Source organism: Tenrec ecaudatus, chromosome 10, assembly GCF_050624435.1.
Source record: "Tenrec ecaudatus isolate mTenEca1 chromosome 10, mTenEca1.hap1, whole genome shotgun sequence".
NCBI classification, from domain to species: domain Eukaryota; kingdom Metazoa; phylum Chordata; class Mammalia; order Afrosoricida; family Tenrecidae; genus Tenrec; species Tenrec ecaudatus.
The window spans coordinates 105,733,819-105,761,263 of NC_134539.1; the positions used below are offsets into that span (position 1 = coordinate 105,733,819).

The 27,445-nt window shown below is 49.6% G+C and overlaps 1 protein-coding gene across 1 annotated transcript in view; it reads right to left on the reverse strand.

Annotated features, from left to right (window-relative positions):
* NLRP1 (NLR family pyrin domain containing 1) overlaps positions 1 to 17,218 on the reverse strand; it is a 57,554-nt gene extending 40,336 nt beyond the window's left edge. Inside the window, exons 1-5 of the mRNA XM_075559590.1 lie at positions 16,936 to 17,218; positions 14,418 to 14,609; positions 9,181 to 9,375; positions 6,356 to 7,991; positions 2,062 to 2,232 (exon numbers count right to left, since the gene is read on the reverse strand). Coding sequence (XP_075415705.1) covers positions 2,062 to 2,232; positions 6,356 to 7,991; positions 9,181 to 9,375; positions 14,418 to 14,609; positions 16,936 to 17,218 — 2,477 coding nt within the window. The remainder of the gene's footprint in view (positions 1 to 2,061; positions 2,233 to 6,355; positions 7,992 to 9,180; positions 9,376 to 14,417; positions 14,610 to 16,935) is intronic.
* Between the last annotated feature and the right edge of the window lie 10,227 nt (positions 17,219 to 27,445).

Below are 27,445 nucleotides of genomic sequence, written 5' to 3' on the forward strand. Positions count from 1 at the left end.
AGTCAACGACCTTCCCCCAGAGCCAACAGAGAGAGAGAGAGAGCAGTGGTTCTCAACCTTCCGAATGCCTCAATCCTTTCATACAGTTCATATTGTGGCGACGCCCCAACCGTAACATTTCCTTTCGTTGCTACTTCATCATTGTCATTTTGCTACTGTTGTGAACTGTTATGTAAATATCTGGTATGCATGATGTATTAGGCGACCCCTGTGAAAGGGTCATTCAACTCCCAAAGGGGTCTCGACCCACAGGTTGAGAACCACCATCCTAGAACCTCACTCGGCCTCACTGCGCCAGGTCAATTCCTACTCATCAACCAGGTAGGATAGGGGCCAACTGCCAAGTACCTCTGTGGGTTTCTGAGACTAACTCTTTTTTTGGGGAGCAAGTTCATTTGGTGATAGTTGCTGGCAAGCTTCATCCAAGAGAGACAAGCTGGGGGAGATATCGTGACATTGAGGAGGCCTTCAGAGTCACATTCAGTCTCACTAGGGATACAGGCACAGGCTCTGGGGCACAGGGAGGGCTGCCCTCAGCCACCCAGCACCATCTGGACGAGCTCTTCCTGTTGGATACCACCATAGCTGCCCCCGGGACCTGCCACCTGTACCCCCACCTCTTCCCCTGTCACCTTCTCGCCCGATGTGACACGCACAGGCTGATTTCAGCCCCCGTGACACGCTGTTCCCTTCCTTGTCAAACTCTTGAAGGCCTTCCAGGAGTGCTTGTGGACGCCCTAGTCCTTGTTCTAGGTCACAGTCTGCATCACGGGCAGGAAGTGCTCCACATTCAGCACCTTCACATTCACCTCATCACCCTTGGGGTTCCCCCAGGACCTTGAGCATCTCGGCATTGGTGGGGTTCTGGCTTGGGGCCCTCAGCATGTCCCCACACTTGCTGGAAGGCCTCCTTAAACTCCACGGTCTGGGCACCTTGTCCTGCAGTAATGGCCAAGACTGAAACTCATTAGGAGAGTAGAAAGCCTCATCTTTCTCCCGTGAAGCGGCTGGTGGTTTTGAACTGCTGACCTTGTGGTAACAGTGCGAGGAGTAACCCATTATGCCACCAGCGCTCCTTCTTCTAGAGCCAGCACCCTCAATTTGAACTTCTAGCTTCCTAAACGGTGGGAGAATACATGTCTGCTCAGTTCTGCAATCCATTTGTAGTATTTCCACTGTGATAGCACGAACACACTAATAAGCCCTGGTGGCATTGTGGGCGAGGCATTGCGTTACTAACCGCAAGGTGGGTGGTTCAAAGCCCCCAGCAGCTGTGAGACAGAAGAGGAAGCTTCCTGCTCCTAGAAAGATTTACCAGCTCAGAAGTTCTGTCTAAGGTTACTATGAGCAAGAAGAGACTGGATGGCAAGATAGAAGATACCATAAAGTAACAACTGCAACTTCCCTGCCAACTGGTTTTACAACTTCTACCTTGGCTCTTCTCCAAAACATTTCACAAATTGTAGCTCGTTTTGGCTTTGAAAATGTAATCAGACTTTACTCGTTTTTTGCTTAAAATTCCAATACTTTAGAGGAAACACAGATAAACCAACCAAGCAAGCAAGCCACCAAATCCTCATCTGGCTTCTAAAGCCCTGCCTGACCCGTCTCCCATTGACCTCTTTAGCCTCGCCTTGCCCCTTTGCTCTCTCCCCTCCATCCACGTTAGCTTCCTTCCAGTCATTGAACACCCATTTAATTCAGTCCATTTCCTCCACTTGCAGGACCTTTGCATAGGGCGTTTCCTTCTGTCTACATCTTTCTTCCCTCTTTAGTCTCAGATCTCCTTCAAATCATTTCCTCAAGGAGTGTCCCCACGGAGTGCTTGTCTGGGCCTGTGAGACTCATCCATGCAGCCCTGTGAGTAATGCCAGCCTCTCAAAGGCTCCGAGAAGAGCATCCTGTCTGGCAGAGTTTGCCACAGGGGCCCTGGCACCTGGCAGACCTGGCAGAGGGAGACCGACTCAGTGATTGCTGACTTTGAAGATGAACCTTCCCTTCCAGCCTGACTTCGGAGCTCTGCTCATCCCTGTTTCTAATCAGAACTCAGGCCGCACTCACCGCAGGGTCTCCAGGTGGCAGCGAGGCTGTCGCAGGGCCTCACAAAGGCTCTGCACTGCTGAGGGGTTCAGGGGGTTTCCACTTAGGTCCAGCTCCTGCAGACTCCTGGTGACCCCCAGCATGCAGAAGAGATCCTGCCAGCAGGCGTCTGTGACCGGCAGCCACCTGAACCTGAGAGGGGAGCAGAAGAGTTATGACCTGGGTGTGTGGGTTGGGGGGTGAGGGGGTGGGGGTCTGCAGTACACACACCTCTCTCAGCACGATGGGGCTCTGTCATCCCTGTGACTGGCCTATGTCCCTGCCTGCCCTCCCGCCCCCGGACAGCTCTCCCTCATTTGTGTGCCTCTTCATTGCACCACAGATCCGAACCATGCCTAAGGGTTCATTTTATCAGCCTGGAGGTTCCTCTGAGGCAGGAACATATCGTCTTCTTGATTTTCTTCCCTAAATTCTATTGAGTTTGTGCTTTCTGTCGCGAACATGCTGGGCCGAACCTACAGTGATTCAAATGTTTTTACCCAGACTGCTTTCTGGTGACGCTGATGGTGCTCTGAGTCCTGACCCCATTCCCATCCTCCCTCGCTGAGGGCTCTCGTCCCCCTGAGCACAAACTCCCCCCCCCCCAGGTCCCCAGCTCATCCTCGGAGTTGCTGCTGCTAAATGAGCATCATTTAAAAATTATGATTGTTTTTTGTTAAACTAAACAACTATTTGTTTTAAGAAGTCTTCAGGTGCCATTTTTGGTTGTTGAAGATGACCTCAGGGCAATTGTTTCAGGGATTTATCCAGGCTCCTTGGTTCCAGGAAGTCTGGAGTTCATGAGAATTTGAAATTCTGTTCTGCAGTTTCCCCCTTTTGTTTGGGATTCTTCTAGAGCAGTGGTTCTCAACCTTCCCAATGCCACAACCCTTTCATACAGTTCCTCATGGGGCGGTGATCCCCCACCAGCCATAAAATTATTTTTGTTGCTCTTTCATAACTGTCATTTTGCTACTGTTATGAATCAGGCGACCCCTGTGAAAGGTCATTTGACCCCCAAAGGGGTCGTGACCCACAGGTTGAGAACCACTGTTGCAGAGGGTCCTCAATCAAATCGTTCATTAATGGTAGCCGGACACCATCCAGTTCTTCTGGTCTCACGGCCAAGGAGAGAACGTCCATGGAGGCCACTAGCCACCTGCCCCATGCCATCCTCCCATTCTCCACTCTCCTTCCTCTGTTGCCCCAGGTAAATACAGCTGTGCCTTGGGGGGCATTTGCAGGCTTTTCAGAGCCCAGGCACTAGACAACAAACTAGGAGATGGCACAGGAGCACCCAGCATGACCCGAGGCCCTGTAAGTGGGGAGTTCCACGACACCATGACCCCCAACCGCCCAGCGAAGGAACCAAACCTCCTGAGGTGTTCGGTGGTATCTAAGCAGCTTCAGCAGCAAATCCAGTAAACAGACCTCTCACACAACTTTTGCAAGTCATCTTTGTATAGGTGTACACGTTATTGACAAGGTTCTTGTTCTTTTTAACTGTGTATTTAGTTTTTTAATCTTTTAGATCTATGGCCCAAAGGAAACACTTTGTGGTTTGGCCAGTCTTCCGCCCTTTAATGCAGACAACATCTATCTTCCTTTGACAAAAGCCTTTTAGAATCCCAGCACTTAGAAAGGAAAGGAGTTGGAGGGGGGTGGGGACTGAAACACAGATGTTGTAGCCTGTATAGAGTCGTAATATTCTGGCTGCCCCAGCATTCTTGCTCTGAAGCAGAATGCGCAGCTCAACCATCTCATCAGAGATCCTAGATTTTTAAAATGCCCCTTCCTCTTCTATCTAAGGAAGACTCAGCTGTCTGCTTCCTTGACCTTGGACCCAGCAGCCCTGGTGAGTTGAAGGACTTCCAGTATATTAACTGTTCCACGGAAGTGAGTTGAACTGAACCCTCTGAACTGCTGTGCGGATTAATTAGCTGTTATATTCCTTCGTTATAGTTTATATTGTATTATGTATTATAATTGTGTTATATTTTATATATCCAATCATAAGTGTCATGGTTTTGTTTCTCTAGAGAACCCTGTCTAACACAGGAGGTATCTAGACACATAAAAATACTCTACAGTCAATGTTGCAACAGGGGTGGGGGCCCTTGGATGGAGAAGTTGGTCACTTGGCTGGGCTGGAGGATGGCTGGAGATGGCTCCTCATTGGTTTCACGTGTGGCTTCAGGCCAAATGCCTGTGTCCGTGGTGGCATCACCGACACAAGGGAGTCAGTTTCACCAGAAAAATAAAAGATTCTCTTCCAGACACATGTGATGGGGGGAAATCTCAGGGTCAATGCCGTTCCCAACAGTCAGTCCTAACATCAAGGGGAAGGGAGGAACGTTTCTTGAGCAGAAATGATGTGAAGGTCAAAGGGCTGATCTCTTCATCTCCCTGTTACTGTACCACACTCTGGTTTCCCACTCACGTATAGAAGCCACGCTCACAAATGCTCCCTGACAGATTGTCACAGAATGCTTCACATATGTGACTCCTGACACATGACTGGAGTGGCTCCACCGTCTGGACTCCTGCCGACATGGCTGCTGTGATCAGTAGTGACAATGTGTGTCATCACATCTGGACAGGCTTTGGGGTTTCTTCGTCTGTCAGTTGACGGTTTAGCTGAAGTTGTCTGTGAATGTTTTAAAATGTGCCCACAACAGCATATGTGCAAATGTGCTTGACACACTGGATGAATGCATGGATTGTGATGAGATGTAAGAGCCCCCACTAAAAGTATTTAATAAAAAAGTGTGCCCACAAATGCTCTGATACTCCTCCCTTCATTTCCTCTCTCTTCAGTGTGAGATGGACTTTACTAAGTTCAGAACGTGCTTTCTTCCTCCTCCTCCTCCTTCTTTTTAATATAATGGAATTTCCCCCAAACTTTTTATTTCTTTATTTTATCATTTTATTAGGGAAGGGTGCTCTTTTGAGCTTTTGATCATCTGTAGTTTCTGTTCTGTGGAGCTCTAGTGACATCGTGGTTACATGTCAGGCTGCTGACCTCAAAGCCAGTGGCTCAAACCCACCAGTCACCCTGAGGGAGACAGATGAGACTTTCTACTCCTGTAAAGGGTTACAGTCTCAGAAACCCACAGGGCCAGTTCTACCCTGTCCTATAGGATCCCTATGAGTCAGCATGGACTTGATGTTGTGAATTTGAGTTTTTTGAGAGGTTCTGTATGTGAGCCGATGGTTTTCTTACAGTGGAATAATCTTATGATTTTATTTCCATTGGCTGTTAATGTTATGAAATGGATAGATCAAGGTTAAGAGAGAGAGAGAGACAGGTGGCTGCCCAGTGCCCTTGGGGAGTGTGGAGGAAAGCTAGGTCACATGCACCAGTAGGAAAGACAAAACGGACACACAGCAGGGGCCACAGTAAAGACCAGTCACACAGTCTGGTGCTGCAGAAGCATTTAGACCAGAAGTTCTCCACCTGTGGGTTGAGACTCCTTAGGTCAGTGGTTCTCAACCTTCCTAATGCTGAGAACCTTTCATACAGTTTCATGTTGTGGTGACCCCAACCATTAAAGTATTTTCGTTGCTGCCTCATAACTGTAATGTTGCTACTGTTATGAATCGTCATGTAAATATTTGATGTGCAAGAGGTATTTTCATTGTTACAAATAGAACATCATTAAAGCATAGTGATTAATCACAAAGCAATATATAATTCTAGATCGTGAAATATTTATTCCTAATGACAAATCAATGAAATTTTGTCTTGAAGCATGGTGTAGCATGGGTAACAGTCTTCACACCGGGTACTAGTATGTGGCCTTGTCTGCATCTGGGCGGACCTGCCTGCATAGAGGAGCGGTGTCTTGGTTCCTAAGACCATCTGACATATGTGTTTTCCAATGGTCTTAGGTGACCCCCATGCTTTCAGAGGGGTCGTGACCCCCCAGGTTGAGAACCCCTGCCTTACGGGGTCAAACGATCTTTTCACAGGGGTCCCCGATTCATAACAGTAGCAAAATTATAGTTATGAAGTAGCAACGAAAATAATGTTATGGTTGGGGCTCACCACAACGTGAGGAACTGTATGAAAGGGTCACGGCATTAGGAAGGTTGAGAATCGCTGGTCTAGACAGAGAATGGAGTTCTGACTTGGCAGGTAGAAGTCACTGACAACCTTGAGACTTGAGTCTCTGGCACATGGGCCTGAAAGAGCACGCCTGTGGTGCTCAGGAGACTCTGGCTTGTGGAACCCACTGAGAGGAACTGGAGTTGGGGGGAAGTGGGGAGTACTCACAGAACCACACCGGGAGGCCTCAGCGCCTGTCCATGCTGACTGCCCTGGCTCACTCGAAGGCTCCTGACGTTGTAGCAGAAACTGAGGCAGAAGGCGAACACCAGCAGCTCTGGGTCTGTGCGCACACACAGCCTGGCTCCGTGGACATGGGCCAGGGCTCGCGTCAGAAACGCCTCGTCCTGGATCTCATACAAGCAGCCGAGCACCTCCAGGGAGCACGTCGGAGCGGGGGAATCCTGGTCCTGGACTTGCGCTTCCACCCACCGGAGCAACTCCCCCTTGGCCTCCTGAGCCAGGTGGCAGTGGAAGGCATCCTCTAGCTCTCGGGCCCCACGCTCACTGAGCAGGCCGAAGAGGAAACGGGTGGTCGGCGCCCCAAACAGAGCATGCCTCCCATACAGGTCTGGTAATGTCTCCACACTTTGGGTGCTCTCAGCGCCCTGGCTTCCCTCCACCTTCTCCTCGAAGGCGCATGCAATTGCGGCCAAGAACTCTTGGAAACACAGGTGACTGAAGCTGTAGCTCAGAAAGGTCTGGTGTCGTCGAAGAAGGCGGGTCTTTAAGAAGATGGGGATGAAAGACCCGTCCAACCCATGTCTCCGGAGGTCCCCTAAACGAAACAGGGTCTTTCCTTGCCAGGTGCCCTCGGCAGCCAGCGAGCACAAGGCTCTCAGCTGGGCCCCCAGGGGCTGAGCCGGGAGAGCCAGGGACAGGTAGTGCAGGCAGAGCGCTGTAGTAGTCTGGCAACTCAACGAAAGCTCCTTTCCCTGCTCCATCTGCAGCTGCAGGCAGGTGCACAGAAGCCAGGAGACCCAGGGCACCTGACACATGGACAAGAGGGCACGGTTGGATTCAACCAGGCTGAAGGCATGGGCTGCTTGGCTTTCGTCTGGGAAATAGTTGTAGAAATAGTCTTTCCTGGCGGCCCGGGAGAACCCCAGCACCTCCACCCAACGTGGCTGCTCTGAAGAAGGAAGGAGTTCCCCTAGTGCTCTGGTCCGAGCCGTGATCAGCAAGGACACTCCAGGCAGGATGGCTTTCGACAGCAAGCTGCCCAGCAGCGTGGGCACAGGCTGCTGCTGGCTCCAGTGCAGATACAGCTCAGATGTCTGCTCGCCAAAGACCCACTTGGGCTCATCCAACCCATCCAGGATAAAGAGCAGCTGCTCTGGCCGAGACAGGATTTGTCCAACGGGAGCCAGGGGGGCAGCCCAGTCTTGGGTGAGGAGCTCAGCGAGACTCAGCGTCCTGGATTGGGCCAGCTCTCTGCAGCTGAGGTAAAAGACGTGCCGGAAGCGATCCTTAAAGAGCTGGCCTTGCTCCCAGGCTCTCCTGACCTGTCTGGCCAGGGTCGACTTCCCAGTTCCAGCAGCCCCCTGTAGTATGACCGTGTGAGGTGCGTCCTGGGTATCCAGATCTGGACCAAATAAGTCTTGGACTTCAATCAACTGCCCCTGTTCTTGCAGCACCCCATCTTGCCAGCTTGCCTTCCCCCAGGGCTCACGGCCTCTCGGGTGAGGGGTGTGTAGGAGCAGTAGCTGCGTGAATTTTTGGTGCGAATCTTCACTTTTCCAGGACTGAGCATTCTGGCCTCGAGGTCTCTCCGTCCTGCGGTTCTGATCACTTTCTGGGTTTCCTAAGTGAGGGAGGGAAAGGGGGACCAGGAAGGGAAACAGTTGATTTGTCTGCTCATTCATTGATCAAGTGTTTTAGGCACCCCCTCTCTGCCACTCACTGTCGATGAAGACCCTGGTATGTCCTCTCTGGTGTACTGAAAGGCCTCTGGGAAAGAAACCCCATTCATCTCTTTAAAAGTTTTTATTTCTATGAGTCACTTTATTGGGGGCTCTGATAACAACCCAGGCATCACTTGTATCAGTCCACTCATCTCTGGACTCCCAAGTCATCCTCCCTCGCTGACCGTCTTTCTTTCTGCAAATCTTTATCAAGTGCTGATTTTGGGCCAGGCACTGCCCATAGTAAGGGTCGGGGATAAAGAGTGGACACAGGAGATGTAACTCTGCCTTGAATGACAAATGATGTTAGCAGCTATGAAGTTCCACTGCCCACTTCCTACCTGTAGAAGTCCAGCCCATCTTTCCTGATCACCCCCAATTTACAGAAGTGAAAACAGAGGGCCAATAGGGCTCATTTTCTAAGCCAGGGACCTAGTCAAGGCAGACAGGTCATAGGTAGGCTTTGCTGCCAGCTCCCAGCCATATCTCCTCAGCAATCACTGAGGAAGTCTGTCTGCAATCACCTGCGATTGAATCTCTGTGTGTGGGTTCTTTGGGCCCATGAATGGACCAAGCTGGAAATGCCGAAGAAGTAATGCCTAGGGAGGAGCTCTTGCCCAATAATGGAGAGAGGCATGTACTCTCCAGGAGAGACCACTCTGAGGTGTGCTCTGCACAGTGTCCCAGAGATGCCCTCTAGGATTGGATCTCAGTTGCTCACCCAGGTAATCTGCTCCACCATGAGCAGCTTATTCTCTCTCTCCTGCATCCAGACCAGGCCTAGCTCTACATGAGGGCAGTTCTCCAGAACATTCTAGTTCTGTTGCCCCATGTCCGCATCCTTTAACCAACCCTGTCAGATACGTCTGACAAGTTACACTGTAAGGATGTGCACTTGACCAAGGACAGGCAGACTGGACGCTAGGTCCAACCCAGCCCATCATGTTTTCATTCACACCCCATCCACGCTGAAGTGGGGGCACCGTACTGGTGAGTCCCTTTGTGTAGTTGGTCAACCCAGTCCCTAGGGGAATTTTTGTCCACCCCTTTGCCTCCCCAACCCTCTCCAGGAGCTCAGCAGGGTCTCACCTGTGTAGCAGCTTCCAGAAATTTCACCCCATGGCCACTCAGTCTCAGCATTCCTCTGTTGTCCTGCTTCTGTGCTGAACTGAGGTGGGGACCCACAGGCTTCCAGCACTGCTGTGGATGTGGGGGCATTAGGCGACGCTTGTCTTGGAGAGTTGTGGGCTGGGGACCACGTGAAGACCATCGAGGGAGGGTTTCCTGTGTGTGTGGGGGGGGTGTTACGAGGAATGACTCGCTGAGTATATGCATTGTGGTTCACACTAATCATAATCTTCCCATTAGGTGGGTGTTGGTCATCCCATTTTGAACATCATGTAAAGGTGGAGATACACTTTCATTCTCTCTGTCCAACCAAACTCATTGCCCGTTGAGTTGATTCCACCTCATAGCATCCCTGCAGCACAGGACAGAACCTCCTGTGATTTCTGAGACTGTAACTCTTTTATTTTTTAATTAATACTTTTATTGGGGGAGTCTTTCAAATATTCTAACAATCCACATTCAATGGTCTTAAGTACACTTGGAATGTAACCCTTGAAAGGAGTGGATGTATCCATCTTTCTTCCATGGAGGGGCTGGTGGTTTCCAACTGCCGACCTGGCAGTGAGCAACCCCATGTGCCAACCGCTAGTGGGTCTACCGCCTCCTGTTGGTGGGCAGTACCGGGCATGACAGGTAGAAAAATCTGTATAAGCCAGGTGGATGACTGAGCTCCCTATTGCAAGTAGCAAGCAGTTAATTACCAAGTGGCATCAAAAGAGGTCCAGTTGACTGACAGACACTGTTTTACCAGCCGTGACCGTGCAAATTGTGGGCAGAGCATAATTGCTCAAGGTCCTAGAGAAGGGAAGAGCCGGTGGTACTAGGCACGGGGGAGGAGCAAGAAAAAGAAGCATGTTGGTGGAGGCGTAAGAGGGAGCTTCAATAGAAAGAGATACAAGCAGTCAAATCCTTGCTTAAAATATCTTCAGTAGAGTCGCCATCATGCATTCAGACTTTCGTGTAAATGGATTTAGTAAAAACGACAACTTTTTATTAAAATGGGGTGAAAGTTTACTGAACTATCAGTTTTACACACAACAGTTCATATGCATTTTTGTGTCAGTTCATTCTTTGCAATCCCCCCGATGTACCATGACTAGCTCATTTCTGCCCCGAGTTTCTGGTTTTTGTTCTTCCATCCTTGCTAGCCCTCTGCACTTGTATAAATACTGCCCTCTTGATCTTAAAGGGCTGACTACTTAATATGGGTGAGTTCAGTGCCAGCCCTGAAAGTCCAAGGGACATAGTCTTAGGCGGTGGCGGTCCCAGCATTCTCTATGTGACCAGTAAGCCGGGTCCCTTTACGATTTTATTTCACCTCTTTCTCCCACTCTGTCCTGGACCTTCTAATATGGTCCTTCTCAGAGAAATTAGTAGAGGTAGCCAGGCACCAGCTGGCTCTTCTAGTGTCAGGGTTGTGGAGACTGGTGTTGCATGGTCCATGAGTCATTGGACTAATTGTTTCCGAGATTTTTTTTTACGTTCATCACCCTGTCTTTCCTCTGGGCGGTGAAAGACCAGCAGCTGCATTTCAGATGACTATGGATAAGCTTTCATTACTCCAGTCGGTACTCAGTAGGGAGCAGAACATTGCCTTTGATGTCCCCTGAGACTCTGGTCCTGGGTCCTCCAGGCCCAGCCACTCATTCCCTCACGGTGTTTGGTTATGTCTAAGAAGTCGTCATCACTTTATGCCCTACATACATGCTCCACAAGTGGAGTTACTTACTTATTTATCTGGTGTGTTTATGTGTAGCTCAAAGAGATACAATTTCTGTACTGTGGGCTGGGGACAGAGGGTGGTGAAGAGAGAAAATGGGAGTAGTATGCAGGCTGAGGTGGAAACACAGAGACAGAGAGGGCTGAAATACTTGTTCCAGGTTGCACAGCAAGGGGGTAAGAGTCAGGATGAAATGTGAGGGCAACTGAACTTGACCTTGTAACCACCATGGGCAGGATTTTCAGTGAGGATGGTGTGGTAGTTACATAATCTCCTGTCAACTTGAGTGAAGGGGTGGAGTTTAGCCTGTCAATCAGGTGGCAGCTAGATAACCTCATTTGAAGGCGTGACCAAGATAAATAGCTCACTGGAGGCCAGGCCCACTCTCTCTGCCTTCCTTTCCTGCTGTTGAGATACTCAGAGAGCTGAAGGAGTCACGTGGAGACCTGCACCGGCACTGAGATGCTTCCGCAGCCACTGGATCCACAAGACCTTCCACCCACTGGCTTGAGATCTTCCTGCATTCAGCATTATTGAATGTGCTGCGTGAGTCTGAAGAGGAATTTATGGACACATGGGCTAATATCGAACTTACGGACTTGATCTGAACTGGGCTGGGATGTTTTCTTAATGTTCAATTGATTTTTTATATAAAGCTCTTTCTTATGCACATATGAGTGTCTATGAATTTGTTTGTCTAGTCAACCTGGACTAACACAGATGGGGTGAGAGGGGCACAGAGAAGGAGAAAGAGAAAGGGAGGGGCAGGAGGAGCTGGGCAAAGGGATTTTCACAAAGTCTGCTGCCCCAGGAATATTATCTGGGTTCTAGCCCTGGCTCTCTGCCTTAAGTGCCGCATGAGTGGGCACAAGTGACCTGTCCTCGGGAGTGGGGAGAGATGGCTTCCTGATGCTGTCTTGAGAAGAGGAAGAGGCAGGGGTGTAGCCAAGGTTTGCAGCCTGGGTGGCTTAGAGAGTGAAATAAGAGAAGTCAGGAGAGGGAACTGGCTTGGGCTAAGGAAGAAACCTAACCTCTTCTTGGGGCCTGTGTGTAGGGCTGGGCCATCCTTTTTTTTTTTTTTAATGTTTTATTAGGGGCTGATACAACTCTTATCACAATCCATACTTACATCAACTGAATAAAGCAAATCTGTACATTCATTGCCCTCATCATTTTCAAATCATTTGTTCTCCACTTAAGCCCCTGGCATCAGCTCCTCTTTTTTCCCCTCCTTCCCCGCTCCCCTCTACCTCAGGAGCCCTTGGTACTTTATAAATTATCATTTTGTCATATCTTGCCCTGTCCAACGTCTCCCTTCACCCCCAGGGAGGAGGTCACATGTAGTCCTTGTAATCGGGCCCCTCTTTCTAACTCACCCTCCCTCTACCCTCCCAGTATCGCCACTCACACCACTGGTCCTGAAAGTATCATCCACCCTGGATTCCCTGTGCCTCCAGCTCCTATCTGCACCAGTGTACAGCCTCTGGTCCAGCCAGACTTGCACGGTAGAATTCGGATCATGATAGTGTGTGTGGGGGTGGGGTGGGGAGAGGAAGCATTTAGGAACTAGAGGAAAGCTGTATTCTTCACTGGTGCTACATCACACCCTGACTGACTCATCTCCTCTTCTAGACCCCTCTGCAAGGGGATCTCCAGTGGTCGACAAATGGACTTTGGGTCTCCACTCTGCACTTCCCCTTTCATTCACTATGGTAAGATATTTTTGTTCTGATGATGCCTTATACCTGATCTCTTCAACACCTCGTGGTTACACAGGCTGATGTGCTTCTTCCATGTGAGCTTTTTGCTTCTGAACTAGATGGCCGCTTGTTTACCTTCAAGCCTTTAAGACCCCAGACGCTATACCTTTTGATAGCCATCAGCTTTCTTCGCCACATTTGCTTATGCACACGTTTGTCCTCAGCAATCGTATCATGGAGGTGTGCACCTAATGATATGACTTTTTGTTCTTTGATGCCTGATAACTGATCCCTTCGGAACCTCGTGATCACACAGGCTGGTGTGTTCTTCCATGTGGGCTTTGTTGCTTCTGAGCTAGATAGCTGCTTGTTTATCTTTAGGCCTTTAAGACCCCAGATGCTATATCTTTTGATAGCTTGGCACCATCAGTTTTCTTCACCACATTTGCTTATTCACCCACTTTGTCTTCAGTGGTTGTGTCGGGAGGGTGAGCATCATAGAATGCCAATTTAATAGAAGAAAGTATTCTTGCATTGAGGGAGTACTTGAGTGGAGGTCCAATGTTCTTCCGCCACTTTAATACTAAACCTATAAATATAGGCACATAAATCTATTTCCCCATCCTCATATATATATTTGCATATGTACATGTCTTTGTCTAGACCCCTATAAATGCCCTTTGCCTTCCAGCTCTTTCCTCTATTTCCCTTGACTTTCCTCCTGTCCCACTATCATGCTCCATCCTCACCTGGGTTTCAGCAATACCTCTTCATTACATTACCCTTGATCATGCCCTCCCAGGCCTCCCATACCCACCTCACCACCAATTTGAATCACTTGTTGTTTCCTTGTCCCTGGGTTTGTTAACACCACTTCCTTACCACCCCACCTCCCCCTATCCCATTTCCCCCCGGAACTGTCAGTCCCATTGTTTTTCCTCCAGCTTGTTCATCAGCCTATCTTATTTAGACAGACCTGCAGAGATAATAACATGCACAAAAACAAGACAGAGCAAAACCAATCAACAATATACAACAAAACAACAACAACAAACCACTGACAAAGAACAAAACAAAACAAAACACAACAAGAAAGAAAAGCTTGTAGTTAGTTCAAGGATTGTTTGTTGGCCTTTAGGAGTGTTTTCCAGTTCAGTCTGTTGGGGCACCACGCCCTGGCCTCAAAGTCCACCTTCAGCATTCCCTGGGGACCTTGCCGCTCCATTCCCTTGCTGTTCTGCTGCACTCCCCCAGTGCTTTGCCTCGGTGTGGTGGGATCAGGTCGGGCACAATTCCCACACTGAGTCTCTGGTGCTGTCCCCCGCCGGGCCATGGGTCAGTGAGGGACGTCATGTCTCATAGTGGGGCTGGCCATGTGGTCCTCTCTGTGGACTGGCTGCTCTAACTGGGGTCATCATCCTCATGGCCTGGTGGGCCAGGATGTGCTCCCCTCTCTCTTCCTCCCCCTTCATCAGTACCCGTGTGCTCAGATCAGATAGATTGGGCAGGGCCATTCTTGGAACTTTCTGGATGCTTCTCATCTCAACAGTCCCTAGAGTCCAGATAAAGAGCTGAGCTCTGCTTGGGCATGGATCAGGTCTGACATGGCCCCCAGAGTTGGTAAGATCCACTGCCTCACCCACATAGGTCTCAGTTTTGTCAGGTGCCAATGGGAGGGGATGCAATTTAACACCTTTAGGAATTGGAAAGATCACCTCTAGATGCACTGCTTTCAAGATCCTACCATGGCCCATGTTTCCATACAGGTACGTACTCACCTGGATGGAGACCCGCCTGCTGGTTGTCGGCTCTGTGTTCATAGGAATCAGCCAGGGTCATGCTCTCTCTTCTCTTTACCGGGAGGGGTGTCACGAGATCAGGGTCCCACAACCTCAGCACCTCGGTGGAGGTGGGCCCGCTGGGGGACCCCAGCCTGGGGGAACTTGCAAAGCCAAAGGGAGAAGAAGGGTCTGGATGGAGACAAGAGGAGAGGGCTGTCACAGGGGCAGGGGTGGGGCCAGGTGAAACCAGCAAACCCACTGTGATCCCCCCTCACAGCTCTCTCAACCAGTCCCCCAGAAAACAATGCCCTCATCGATCCCACTGGGCAAAATGGCCCAGTCTGCGACCCAGGAAACTTGTGCCCCTCCCTTGGTTCTGGTCTCTGGGTGGCATGAAAGGTGTCTGCTCAACCAGCAGAGGCTGGTACTTTGAACCCACTTGGAGGCACCATGGAAGTCAGATCTGGTGATCTCTTTTTGAAAAGATAGGCCAAGTATCTATCGAAAGTGGCATTAAGGTAGCAGGTGGATATGGGGCCTTCACTCAAGTACTCCCTCAATGCAAGAACACTTTGTTCTATTAAACTGGCATTCCATGATGCTCACCTTCCCAACATGATCGCTGAAGACAAAATGGGTGCATAAGCAAAGGTGGTGAAGAAAACTGATGGTACCGACTATTAAAAAAGATATAGCATCTGGGGTCTTAAGGGGTTGAGGTAAACAATCAGCCATCTAGCTCAGAAGCAACAAAGCCCACATGGAAGAAGCACACCAGCCTGTGTGATCATGAGGTGTTGAAGGGATCAGGCATTAAAGAACAAAAAATCATATCATTGTGAATGAGGGGGAGTACAGATTGGGGACCCAAAGCCCATCTGTAGGCAACTGGACATCCCCTTACAGAAGGGTTGCAGGGAGGCGATGAGCCAGTCAGGTTGCAGTGTAGCAATGATAAAACATACAACTTTCCTCTAGTTCTTTAATGCTTCCTCCCCAACCCCGCCCCACCCCACCTCCACCAGTATCATGATACCAATTCTATCTTACAAATCTGGCTAGAGCAGAGGATGTACAATGGTACAGAAAGGAACTGGGAACACAGGAGATCCAGGACAGATGATCCCTTCAGGACCAGTGCTGAGAGTGTTGATATTGGAAGGGTGGGGTAGAAAGGGGGCAACAATTATAAGGATCTACATATAACCCCCTCTCTGGGGGACAGACAACAGAAAAGTGGGTGAAGGGAGGACATCAGACAATGTAAGACATGACAAAATAATAATTTATAAATTATCAAGGGTTCATGAGGGAGGGGAGGGGAGAAGGGAGGTGAAAAAGGAGGTGCTGATACCAAGGGCTCAAGCAGAAAGCAAATGTTTTGAGAATGATGATGGCAATAAATGTACAAATGTGCTCGACACAATGGATGGGTGATGGATTGTGATAAGAGTTGTATGAGCCCCCAATAAAATGATTTAAAAAAGATAAAAATACAAATAAAGAGTAAGAAAGAAAGAATATAGCACCTGTAGCAATTCATTTGAACTACAGTGGTGGCGAAGGGAAAGTACACAGCCAGATACCCCCAAGCACCCTTGCCATACCTTCCCCAAACTGAGGTCCCCAGCGCCATGGCTCCCCACACTGAATCACCAGGTGTGAGGCTACCCCTTGATGGGTGCAGCTGGGGGTTTCAAACTGCTGACCTTGTGGTTAGCAGCCCAACACATAAACACTATACCACCAGGGGTCCCTACCTTAAAAGGCCTCTGGTAAAGATCAAGACCCTGGGGCTAGGGTCTACTCTGGCCCTAAGCTTGATGGCAATGGGTGTGGCTTGCTGGGCGCTGACTCCACCTCTCTGCGTAAGCCACTCCCATTCTCTGAGCCTCAGCCCTCTCCTAAGGAGCGAGAGCTTCTGACTCCCCAGGTTCCCAAGAGGAATAAGAACCGTTACAGCAGCAGCCATAGCATCAGCAACAGGTGCTCTCGTTTAGCGAGCACTTGCTAGGGACAAGACTTTGTGCTACATGCTTAACGGGTGTCATCATTTTAACCCTCACCCAATCCTGTGGTTCGAGCATGACTCTTCTTCCTCTCTCTCCTGTTATACATGCAGAAACAGAGGCAATGGAGTGAGCGGAAAACTGGTGGGGACGGGAACTGGGACCTGCTCCTGCCTAACTCCCAGTCTATTTAAAACCAAGTGCCCTGCTGCTCAAGGACTGGGCTTGACGCCCATGTTAGCCCTGCCAACATCCTTTGGAATGCCAGCTTCTTCCTTCTCTGGCTTCTGAGGACAGGACAGGAGAGGGTGTGGGGCGCTGGGGTCCAGCAAGAGATGCCCAACTCCAACTTAGCCTGTGGTCACTGCCTCTGCCCGGCGGTGGCAGGCGGAGGGGGGGGGGCGGGGGGAGTCCCTCATCATTGCCCAGAGGAAGGCCTGTGGGGAGGACTCAGTCTGGGGTGGACCCCAGGGACCAAAGTGGATGAGGGCCCTCTGTCCACTCACCTGACATCAAAGCCACATCTGCCTGGGCTCGGAAGCACAGACTGCTGAGCCCCATCTTCTGCCAGGTGCGGAGGGCCAGGTCCCAGGCCCGCTGCTCCCCACATTGAGTCACCAGGTGCGTAGCCACCTCTCTGCTCCTGATCTTCCCTGGCTGAGCAGAGGATGCCTCAGAAAAGCCTTCCCCTAAAGCCTCCTTGGGCAACTGATGGCAGAACTGCTGCAGTTCCTTCTTACTCAGCTCCTCCAAGTACCAGGCCAGCCGGCCGTGGGCTCGGTGCGCCATCTCTGCCCCTGGAAGTTCTTTGCGGGTGTTTGCGGTGTCAGGCAGGTCCACAACAATTCCTTCTCTTCCTCTGGGCAAGTCTCTCCACCTCCCAAGGCAAGCCTCCCACTGGGACCATTCCGCTTTGCCCAGGAAGCTTCTTCTCATCCAGAAGAACTCAGTTCTGTAAACTTCAGACCAACCACTAATAATAGATGTTGGGAGGTGGGTGGGGCAGGGGAGGGGCAGGAAAAGCCACCCGAGGGAGGAGCCCAGAGGGATTGGGGATGTTAGCCTTAGTCAGGCTGTAACAGGTGCTGAAGGTGTGGTCGGGTCCTGGCCCCAGGCAGTGAGGGAGGAGGTAGGGGGGGGGATGGAAAGGTGGGAGGGGCCTGTGTGTGTGTGACTCCCTGTTCTGCGGTCCTCAGGTTCTTTTCTCTCCCAGAACCTGGCCTCCTAACATCAGCCCTTCGGTTGGTAGGGAAGGGGGTCGGGGCAGGGCCCAGGCCGAATTAAGGTGGGCTTCCAGAGCCCAGGGAGGTGACCAGGTTCACCACCCGGGGTGATCAGTCCTCTCCGACTCAAAACCCATGGAGAAAAGCTCACGGGGGTTTTAGACTGCAGATGTCAGACAGGCCCGGTTCCCAGGCCCAGACAGACTGGCTGCTCCTGGGCCTAGACCCACAGGCACACACACACAGCGTGCACGGATGGTCCCAGGTGAGGCAGCCCATCGTCCAGAGCCCTCTGGCAGAGCCAAGGGCAGATAGAGGGGCGTTGTGTGATTCAGTGTCCTGTTCTCAGCATAGGTGGCTCCTTCCCTTGAAACATGAGAGGCCATTTCTTGCCTAGCCCCTGAGGGTTTTCTGGGCTCACAGAACCCTGTCATGTGACCCAGGCTGGGTGGGGTGGGGGGCGCTGTCTGCTCCATCTGCTTTGTTTAGTAAACATTCCTACCCGAAAGCAGAACAGCTCCTGCCTGCTCACAAGGCACCCACTCGGAGCCTGCCACAAGCTCTCTTCCTCTTTCGGAGAAGAGGGAGGCAGGCTGGGGCTCCAGGTTGGGGCATTTCCTGTTGTGTAACAGCTCCAAGAGCTTCTAGAAGATGCCCCCCTCCAGCCAGGCTGGAGGCAACCCGTGGGAGCGTCAGTCCACTCTTTGCTTGTGCACCGACTCCCTGTGTGTTGGCTTCTGTTCTCTGAGCCTCAGTTGACCAAGAGGCTCACATGAAGCAAAAGCTTTCAGAGCAAAACCACAAAACCAAAATGCCAAATGAATGTTCGTTTGTATGTAACCTGATATTGTGATTCGGGTGAAAGATGCCAGAGCACGTTGGTTCTTCATTCAACAATTTGATTCATGACGTTGACCGTAATCTCTCCACTTCCTTCCTTCCGGTTTGCTATTTCTATCCAATCTTCTCTCCTCTCCCTTCTAGTCCCTGGAGTTTGATCCCTGGGAAAATGTTACCCCCTTGAGCTCTGATGGTTGGTTGTAAGGGGCCCTCCTGGTCTTGGTGACCCGTGGCGACCCTACAGCACAGAGTAGAACCGTCCCTGTGGGTTCCCGAGACTGCAACTCTTCCTGGGAGCAGAAAGCCTCCTCTTTCTCCCAAGGAGCCACTGGTGGTTTTGAACTGCTAACCTTGTAGATCGCAGCCCAACGCCTAACCGCTGTGCCGCCAGGGTCTCCATGAGTCTGAATTGAGTTGATAACAGTGAGGTTTTTTTTTTATCTTCTGGTGGTGTCATGGATTAGGGTTGGGCAGTTCAAATCCACCGGCTGCTTCTTGGGAGAAAGATGAGTCTTTCTAGTTACCCCAAGGTCAGGGGAGGGGACACCTAGATTTCAGAGGAGGCATTTACACTTCTGTTGGTAGATAAATAGGGAGGATCAACTTCACATTGGGAAGGGACACAACACTAATTACAGAGCACCCACAGGGAGGATAAGCCTGGTGCTATGTTCCTGATTAGCCACTCGGACCTAGTTTCTATCCAACTCTTGGTGACCCACGCTGTGTCCTATGTACTATGGGGATCTTAGACTCTGTCCTTACAGGGATCACGGCATCCCTCATAGGTCACACCAGGACTCAATGTGGAAATCCCACTGAACCAACTGGGCTTTACCTCACACTAACCCGTAGCTCTTGGACTCAGGACTGAAACTCCATGGTGTGAGAAGAAACAGATGCCCCCGCACCAAGGCTGTGGCATCGGTGGTTGCTGGACCTTGGTGAGGAGCTTTACTTTGTGGGAATCCAGCGAAAGGTGGCTCAGAACCACCCTCCACTGACTATTTGAATGCCCTCCTTGCTTTACTACGGAATGCAAAGGAATATGATAGGCAAGGTTCTGCCCTTGTGAATGAACGGCACTAGAAATTTCCCCCATCACCAACCCCCGTGGTCAGTATGAACAGAGCTCAATCACGTCAGAGTTCAGTCTGTACAAATGGACCCTCACGGATTGTGCTCAGAGCTTGTCTGCCCTTGGTAGCTTCCCTTTCTCAACAGTGTGGGAAGTGCCGTGCCACTGACACTCTCATTAGAATTCCTTTATACCCCAGCGGGGTGATCGAGCCCGTTCTCTGTCATGACATGAGAATGAGGCTGCTAAAGTAAACCAGAGACATACATACTCGATAGGCAAGCGGAATGGATTTTGGGCTCCCATTTTAGTCCCGATTCAAGAAAATTTAGTTCTTATGACTCTCATGAGGCTCACCCTCATGAAGCTATCACTAAAGAGATGGGTGCTACAGTAAAGGGTGGTGAAGAAGGCAGATGGTGCCTGGCTATCAAAAAGGATAGCGTCTGAGATCTTAAAGGTTTGTATTCAAACAAGCAGCCATCTAAGTGAGGTACCAACCAAGGCCACGTGGAAGAAGCGTACCAGCCTGTGTGATCCAAGGATGATTAATGAAAAGATCCAAACACAAAGGAGAGAAAAGTATCCACTTAAATTGTGAACACCCAATTTGCAGAAGGCTGTGGATGAGCGTGGGATAATCCCTGTGTGGATTAAGCCTCTGGTGATCCTCTCTGACCACAGGTGAGGGACATGGATAACCTTGCTCTCAGACAGAACATTGTAAGCTTGATTATGGCAGATGGAATTAGGTTATATTGTGTTACCTGGTCATTTGAGCTTCCTCTTGGCTCATTTTGGATTTGTTTTAGTTTTAAATATTTCCTGCATTTTTTTCTCCACAGAGGTTTCCCCCCTTGTTTATTTTAATATTGTCACTGGTTCTGTCTTCCTTCCTTCCTCACTTTCTAAAATGCATTTGCTGCTTTTCTGGGTATGTTTCCCAGTATATGAAACACTGGATAGGTGGATATAGTCACACAATAATGGATATAATAGCACTGGGGAGAAATGGAGGGAAATGGGGAGCAAATAATGAATATAGGGGAGGGGAGAATGTTTTAGATCTGATTGTGGTGATGCATAGACAACTCTTTTAAAATACCATGGAATTATGGAAACATAGGCTATGTGAGTTATAGATCAATACAACTAGCGGGAAGAAAATTACAGCTTCAGAAACTCTTGAGGGCAGATCTACATCCCCCTAGAGCAGTGGTTCTCAGCCTTCCTCATCTCACCACCCTTTAATAGAGTTCTTAATGTTGTGGTGACTCCCCCAACCGTAAAATTAATTTTGTAGCTAATTCATAACTGTAATTTTGCTACTGTTAAGAATCTGGTAACCCCTGTGAAAGGGTTTTCGACCCCCAAAGGGTTCGCGACCCACAGGTTGAGAACCGCTGCCCTAGAGGGTTGCTAGGAGTCGAAATGGCACTGAGTGAGTCAGCGATGGTTGATTTTTCTAAGGAATGCTGTCTCCCTAGTGATATTGCTCATTGTGGCAATCATACAATCTCTTGTCAACTTAACACTGTTAAGAGTGAAGGGGTGGGGTTTAGCCTGTCAGGTCACAGCTTGATGCTAAGGAGATAAATACAAACACTCACTCCCTGCTAGACATTCCTGTTGACAAGCCACATGGAGCGATGCCGATGGAGTCAGAGCCTTGGAGCTGGAGGAGCCATGTGGAGACCCACACCAGTGCTACGGTACTTCCACGGCCACCGGATCCACAAGACTTTCCACCCACTGGCCTGTGATCTTCCTGAACTCAGCATCATTGCATGTGTTACGTGAGTCTGAAGAGGAATTTACAGACTGGTACTGGACATATGAGCTAATACCAGACTTATGGACTTGATCTGGACTGGGCTGGGGTGTTTTCTTAATGTACAATTAATTACTCTTTATATAAAGCTCTTTCCTATACACATGAGTGTCTATGCATTTGTTTCTCTAGTCTTCCCAGACTAACACACTCATCTTATTGGCCAGAAAGTTGAGCCACGCGGGTCTGTTCAGTTCCAGCCTTGAAGCGAGTCTAAGTGACCTCAAGGGTTCCACCAGTCTCAGACCAGTGAGTTGTTTCGTCCCATGGCCCCTTGTACTCTATCTTGGACCTCCTATTGTAGTTCTTTCCCCAATGGTCAGCAATGGTAGCCGGGCACCATCTCGATCTTCTGGTGTCATGGTGTTGAGCCTGGGGCTCCTGTGGTCCATCCATCCTTTGGACTAATTGTTCCATATACCTTCTGTGGGCTTCACTCCTCTTTGCTCCTGAAAGGGCGAGATCACCGCGTCGCAGAGAGGTCACTCACAAGCTTTTAAGAGACCAGGTCCCCATCAATAGAGGATGTGGAACATTGGCTTTATGAACTACAAATGACAGTCAAAGCTCTTCATTTGTATGGCCGACAAGCCCACTATACACAAAACAAACAAGTCACTGTTAAATGGAATCTGACTCCTGGGCACCCCACGGGAATTACCACAACCGGTTTTTGGAAGCAGATCGCCAGGCCTTTCCTCTGAGGGACCACGGTGGGCTGGAATGACCAGTCCTGGTTAGCAGCGAGGCATGTAACTGCCCCACCCAGGTACTCCATGCAGTTTCCCGACACCGGCTCAATTTCTCTCCACAGCACTTGCAATCCCTGACATTCTCTACTTTCCAATACAGCGCTTCTTCTCTGAAGGCAGACTGCTAGCCTGCTTTGTTCAAGAAGGCATCCTCTGATCCTAAAACTGCAACATCAGCACAATAAATGTGTACATCAAATAGCTGTGATTTCCTCTTCTTGCTTCTAAACAATTACTCATCCAGACCAGTAGATGGCACTCAAGTACTTTCTGTGCTTTAAAGAGACTGCTAGGGGGATTCTTTCAGAGCCCAGAATTTAAATTTGCAAATCCCCTCTTCCTAGGCCACAGACACTGCATTTGCATAGTTGGCTACAGTCACCTCATCTGCATAGTGTACTGACCAATCCCTTCAAGATGCATATCAATCACAGGCTAGGCTGCAGCCCAGGACCGGACAAAAAGTATCCAACTAAATTGTCTCCATCTTAATCCAGGAAAGGTATAAAAGTAAAAAACTCTCCCTAGAAAAGTCGAGCAAAAGAAACCCCTCAGAGCTTTGGCGGAAAATCTTTGAAGTCGTTTTTCCACCAAGAACCAGGGCAAGTGAGCAAAGAGTTCATTTCTTCACAGGTGCATTGAGTCTTCGCCTCCTCCCGATGCTTCAGGACCTTTGAGGAGTGCATGCAACACGCATTTATTTTTAATTAAAAAAATAATAGTTAAAAAAAAAGAATGCCTCACTGGCTTGGAACTAGGTTTGTGGGGAGATGGGCAAAGGCACCAAGAAGGTCGGGATCGTGGATAAATTGGGGACCCATTACAGAGCCTTCCTCAGGGAAAATTGTGAAGAAAATTCACATCATCCAACATACCGAGTACACCTGCTCCTTCTGCGGCAAAACCAACGTGAAGAGACGCGCAGTGGGCATCTGGCACTGTGTCCCCTGCACGAGAGCGGTTGCGGGTGGGGCCTGGCCCTCCACCACCACCGCTGCTGGCATAGGGAAGTCCACCATCAGAAGCCTGAAAGAATTGAAAGACCAATAGAAGTTCCACTCCCTGGAACCTCTCTGGCCTGTAATAAATGGGGTTAATTTATTAAAAAAAAAGGAATGATAGTTTCTATGAAAAATTAACTGTAAGAAAAAATAAAAATAAAGAAATTGATTTTGTAAAAAAAATTAACTGTAAGAAAATAAACCCCTTGTCCCGCATCCCGCTAGATTCAAATGACACTTCAATATGAATATTCAAATTATTGTGATGTGAATTCAAAGTTGGGTACCTTTGGGCAATGAGCTTCCCTACAATGAGCTTCCCTACAATTTCCTACCTTCCGCCTGTTTCTGGGCGGCTTCCCAGGCCTTGCATTGCATTAGTGTTCTGCTCCCCTGCCCCCTTTACTACCTTGCTGTTGTTGTCTGTGTGATCAATTATCTTCTTGGGATTGTTGGGTCCAGCTGGTCTCTGCTGATCTGCTGACTCAGGCCCTTCTGAAGGAGGGGGTCAGGCTGTCGCCAATTCTCCAAAGCCTCGTGGAAGGCCAGGCGGGACTTCCAACAAGTCTCTCCGGAAGGAGCAGGGAAGTCAGTACTGCAGAGGGTCACATACAGTGGCTGCTGCCAATGCTGTCCCAGAGCCCACAGGCCCAGGACCACTTCAACCCAATCCTAGCCGGCAGCCTCTGAAGCTCTGGCAGGCTTCCCCACCTGAGCACCCCCCCCCCAAGGTTTCTTAGTCCCTGGACACCTTGGAGGGCAGGCCAGGGTGGCTCCTGGTTCTAGAACAAAGCACATGCATCCCTCCCCGCACCCCGCTCCTAAGCCCAGCTCCAGCCTCGACCCCTTTCCAGGATGATACCTGCCCACTTCAAGTTGTGGTTGAGTACTCTGGTCCCATTTATTTCCCCTAAGTCTGTGGGCTTCAGGCAGACACAGATCTGTGTCTTGACCACCAATATCAAAATCGGTTTAAAAACCAAAATTTGGTCTATTGAATCACCGGGCTCCTCCTCCTCCTCCTCCTCCTCCTCTTCCTCCTCTTCTTCCTCCTCCTCCTCCTCCTCCTCCTCCTCCTCCTCCTCCTCCTCCTCCTCCTCCTCCTCCTCCTCCTCATCCTCCTCCTCCTCCTCCTCCTCCTCCTTCTTCTTCTTCTTCTTCTTCTTCTTCTTCTTCTTCTTCTTCTTCTTCTTCTTCTTCTTCTTCTTCTTCTTTTTTCATTGAGAACCCAGCCTCCGCCCTTGAGGTCTCCCCTACCAACAGCTGTTTTCATTTCCTGGGAACGTTGGCAAGAGCACAGGCACTCACACGGTGCCCTTTAAGAACAAACTGTTTGCAGGTGGGAAGCAATCTCAGCGCGGACTGAGAGGAGCACACCTGCCTAACAGAACCTGCGGCCCAGAGTTCTTCCAAAGGACACAGGTGATGAGTGGCATTTACAATAGAACAAGACCTCTCACTCTGGGCTTCCTCATCTCCCGCTGTTGAGTGCCTTTAAGTATCAACCAAGACACGGGTGGGTTTCCACCTTCTATGCCTAAAAGGATCCCCAGATGGGGGTCTTCCTGGAACCCGAGCAGGTGGGCACACGGAGGTCTCCACTCTAAAAGGCAGAAGGCATGTGTAATTTCCAGAGACTCTTTTGTTTGGAAAAAAATTTCAAGCTTTCAGACAAGTTGCCAGAGTCGTGCAGTTCATTCCCATATAACCTTTACTTCAAAGAAACCCAAATTCACTGCCAAAGAGTTGATTTTAACCAAGAAAAGAAACTCATGGTTCTCAAGAGGATTCTGACTGAAAAACAAAAAACAAAGCAAGCTCGCCGCCTTCGCCTTTGCTGCTGACAGGTAAAAGGCCCTGCTGACAGGATGCCTGACACTGTTTTAGCCATAGACGAGACCAGGTCAATTGGAGACATTCTAAGGTTAGTTCTGCAAGCGGCCGAGGGAAGCAATGGGGTTTGCTACCTGCTTAAAAACTGCTTCAATGTACAGGCGTGCTTTACATAATGGATGTATGAATGGATTGTGATAAGAGTTGTATGAGCCCCCAATAAAACGTTAAAAAAGACCCAACTGCTTCCAAGATTCCGAGAAAAGCAAGCAAGTTCTACACCCTAAGTTCTACACCACACTGAGGGAGTGTTTAACAGGTGTGTCACCGCGAACCGAGGCCTTGAGCGAGGAGACAGAGGCTGTGCTATGGTTCAAGGCCCGGGGGCGGCCTTGGTCTGGCAGGGCTGCAGGGGCCAGGCTCCAGGGCTTAGCTCATTGACCCGCTGGCCCAGAAGGCTTCGTGCACCCAAACTTGCTGAATTAGAACATTCTCAACTTGTCAATACAATGTTTACTGCAAGAGGGAGCTGCTACATTTGGGTCCCAGCAGACTAAATCCCCCACTAGGTGACATTTCCAGCATTTGATGACTGGTGGGCTGACTCTTTTACTTCCTCTAGCACCTTCGAGCTCACTCAGATTCATTGCGACCCTTTCCTTAGAAACACCCTCCCCCGCCCCCACTATGGCTAGATAGCATGATAGAGCAGCTTTCCAATTTGCTCTCTGACACAAGAGCCCCAAACGAAACGAAATCCAAGTGAAGCAACAGAAGCTAATCTATGCCAACTGACAGCGACGGCACGTGCAGCTCAGCAGACCTGCTTGATGGTGTTTTCTTGGGCGTGTGTGGTCTTCATGGAGACAGATCGGCAGACCTTTCTTCCACAGGGCCTTGGGTGGGTTCACAGTACCAGCCTCTCTGTTAGCAGTCAAGTACAAGCTGTTCTGTACCATCTGGGCCCTTCTCCTTATACACACTCGAAATATTCTTACTTTATTTGTTATTTTTCTCTTGCCCGTTCTTTGAAAAGTAAGTTGCAGGCCTCATGACCGTTTAACTCGAAGGACACCAGCGAATCTCGCCTCCCGAAGAGGTCATCTTTGTTCATAAACATTGCACGATGATCAACTTCAACATTAGTTTAACATGCGTACAACATCCCTGCCCAAGTACGTTCAATATTGCAAATACCGTGGACCGTTCACAGGACAAGCCGACCTGTCTTGGAAGACTTGGCCAGACTGCTCCTTAGAGGCGAGCATGGTGAGACTTTGTCTCACATGCTTTGGACATGTTGTCAGGGGAGACCAGCCGGGAGAGGAGGATATCATGCTTGGTAAAGTCGAGGGGCAAGCCATGAACAGGAAGGCCCTTGGATGGATGGATGGATGGACGGACGGACGGACACAGTGGTTGCAACAATGGGCTCAAACCTAAGGATCATTGTGAGGATGGCGTGGACCCGGTGGTGTTTAGCTCTGTTGTGCTAGGGGTCGCTAGGGATTGGAACCAGCTTGATGCAACAACAACAACAACCTAAGAACACTTAGCTTTCAGAATGCCAGCATCTCCCTTTGTTCTTTAAAGGATTGTTCTCGACCTACAAAAACCAAACCCACCAATGCACAGAGCACAAAGCAGAAAAGGCCCTTCCTCCACCATCTGATCTCCTCCCCGGCAGTGTGGATAGTTTTACATGGATGAAGTTATTTCTTTCTAGATCCTACATGAAGGGCACGTGAATTTCTGCAAGCTGACTTCCTCCTCCCTCCTCTCAGCCCTGTTTTGCTTGCCCCGGCTGGAAGCAACTTGTAGATCCTCCATGCTAACGTCCATGGACCTAAGCCATTCTTTCAGTTGATGTTTTTTTGTGTTTGCATCAGGCTCCACAGTCTGGGTGCACTAGAATTCAGTTCATCAGACCCCTCGATGGAGACATAACTTGCTTTCATTGCACTGTGCCGTGGCCGAGTGCACTGCGGGGACCGAATGTTCACTGTGCATCCTCTGAACATGTGCCCCCTTCTCTCGGAGTTAGCATCCTAGAAAAGGACTGTTGGGCCGAGGGGAACATCTATAATATATACTGACAACTTTGGGTGTGCAAAAATGCTTTTCTTGGGAACTCACTGATTCAGTTCCCCTTGTCCAGGAGCCACTGTTAGGCCACTGACCCCAGGTGCTCCTTGGCTGTCTTCTAGGAAGCTGTTGGGTTACATGTTTGTCCGTCTCTTATGAACATACACAATACAGCCCGGAAGCCCATGATTCCCGTACTAGCTTCACTGCTGGGCTCATCTTATTGTCTCTTTGCTCTCATGTTATTTATTGATTTATTTTATTTTTTCGCATTTTAATGTGGCTTACTCTATATACCCACTCAATAGAGTGTCTACTTCATCCTGCCTCTTCAAGTGTATGTCAATTTGCACAGCCCTAAATCTGTGAAGTC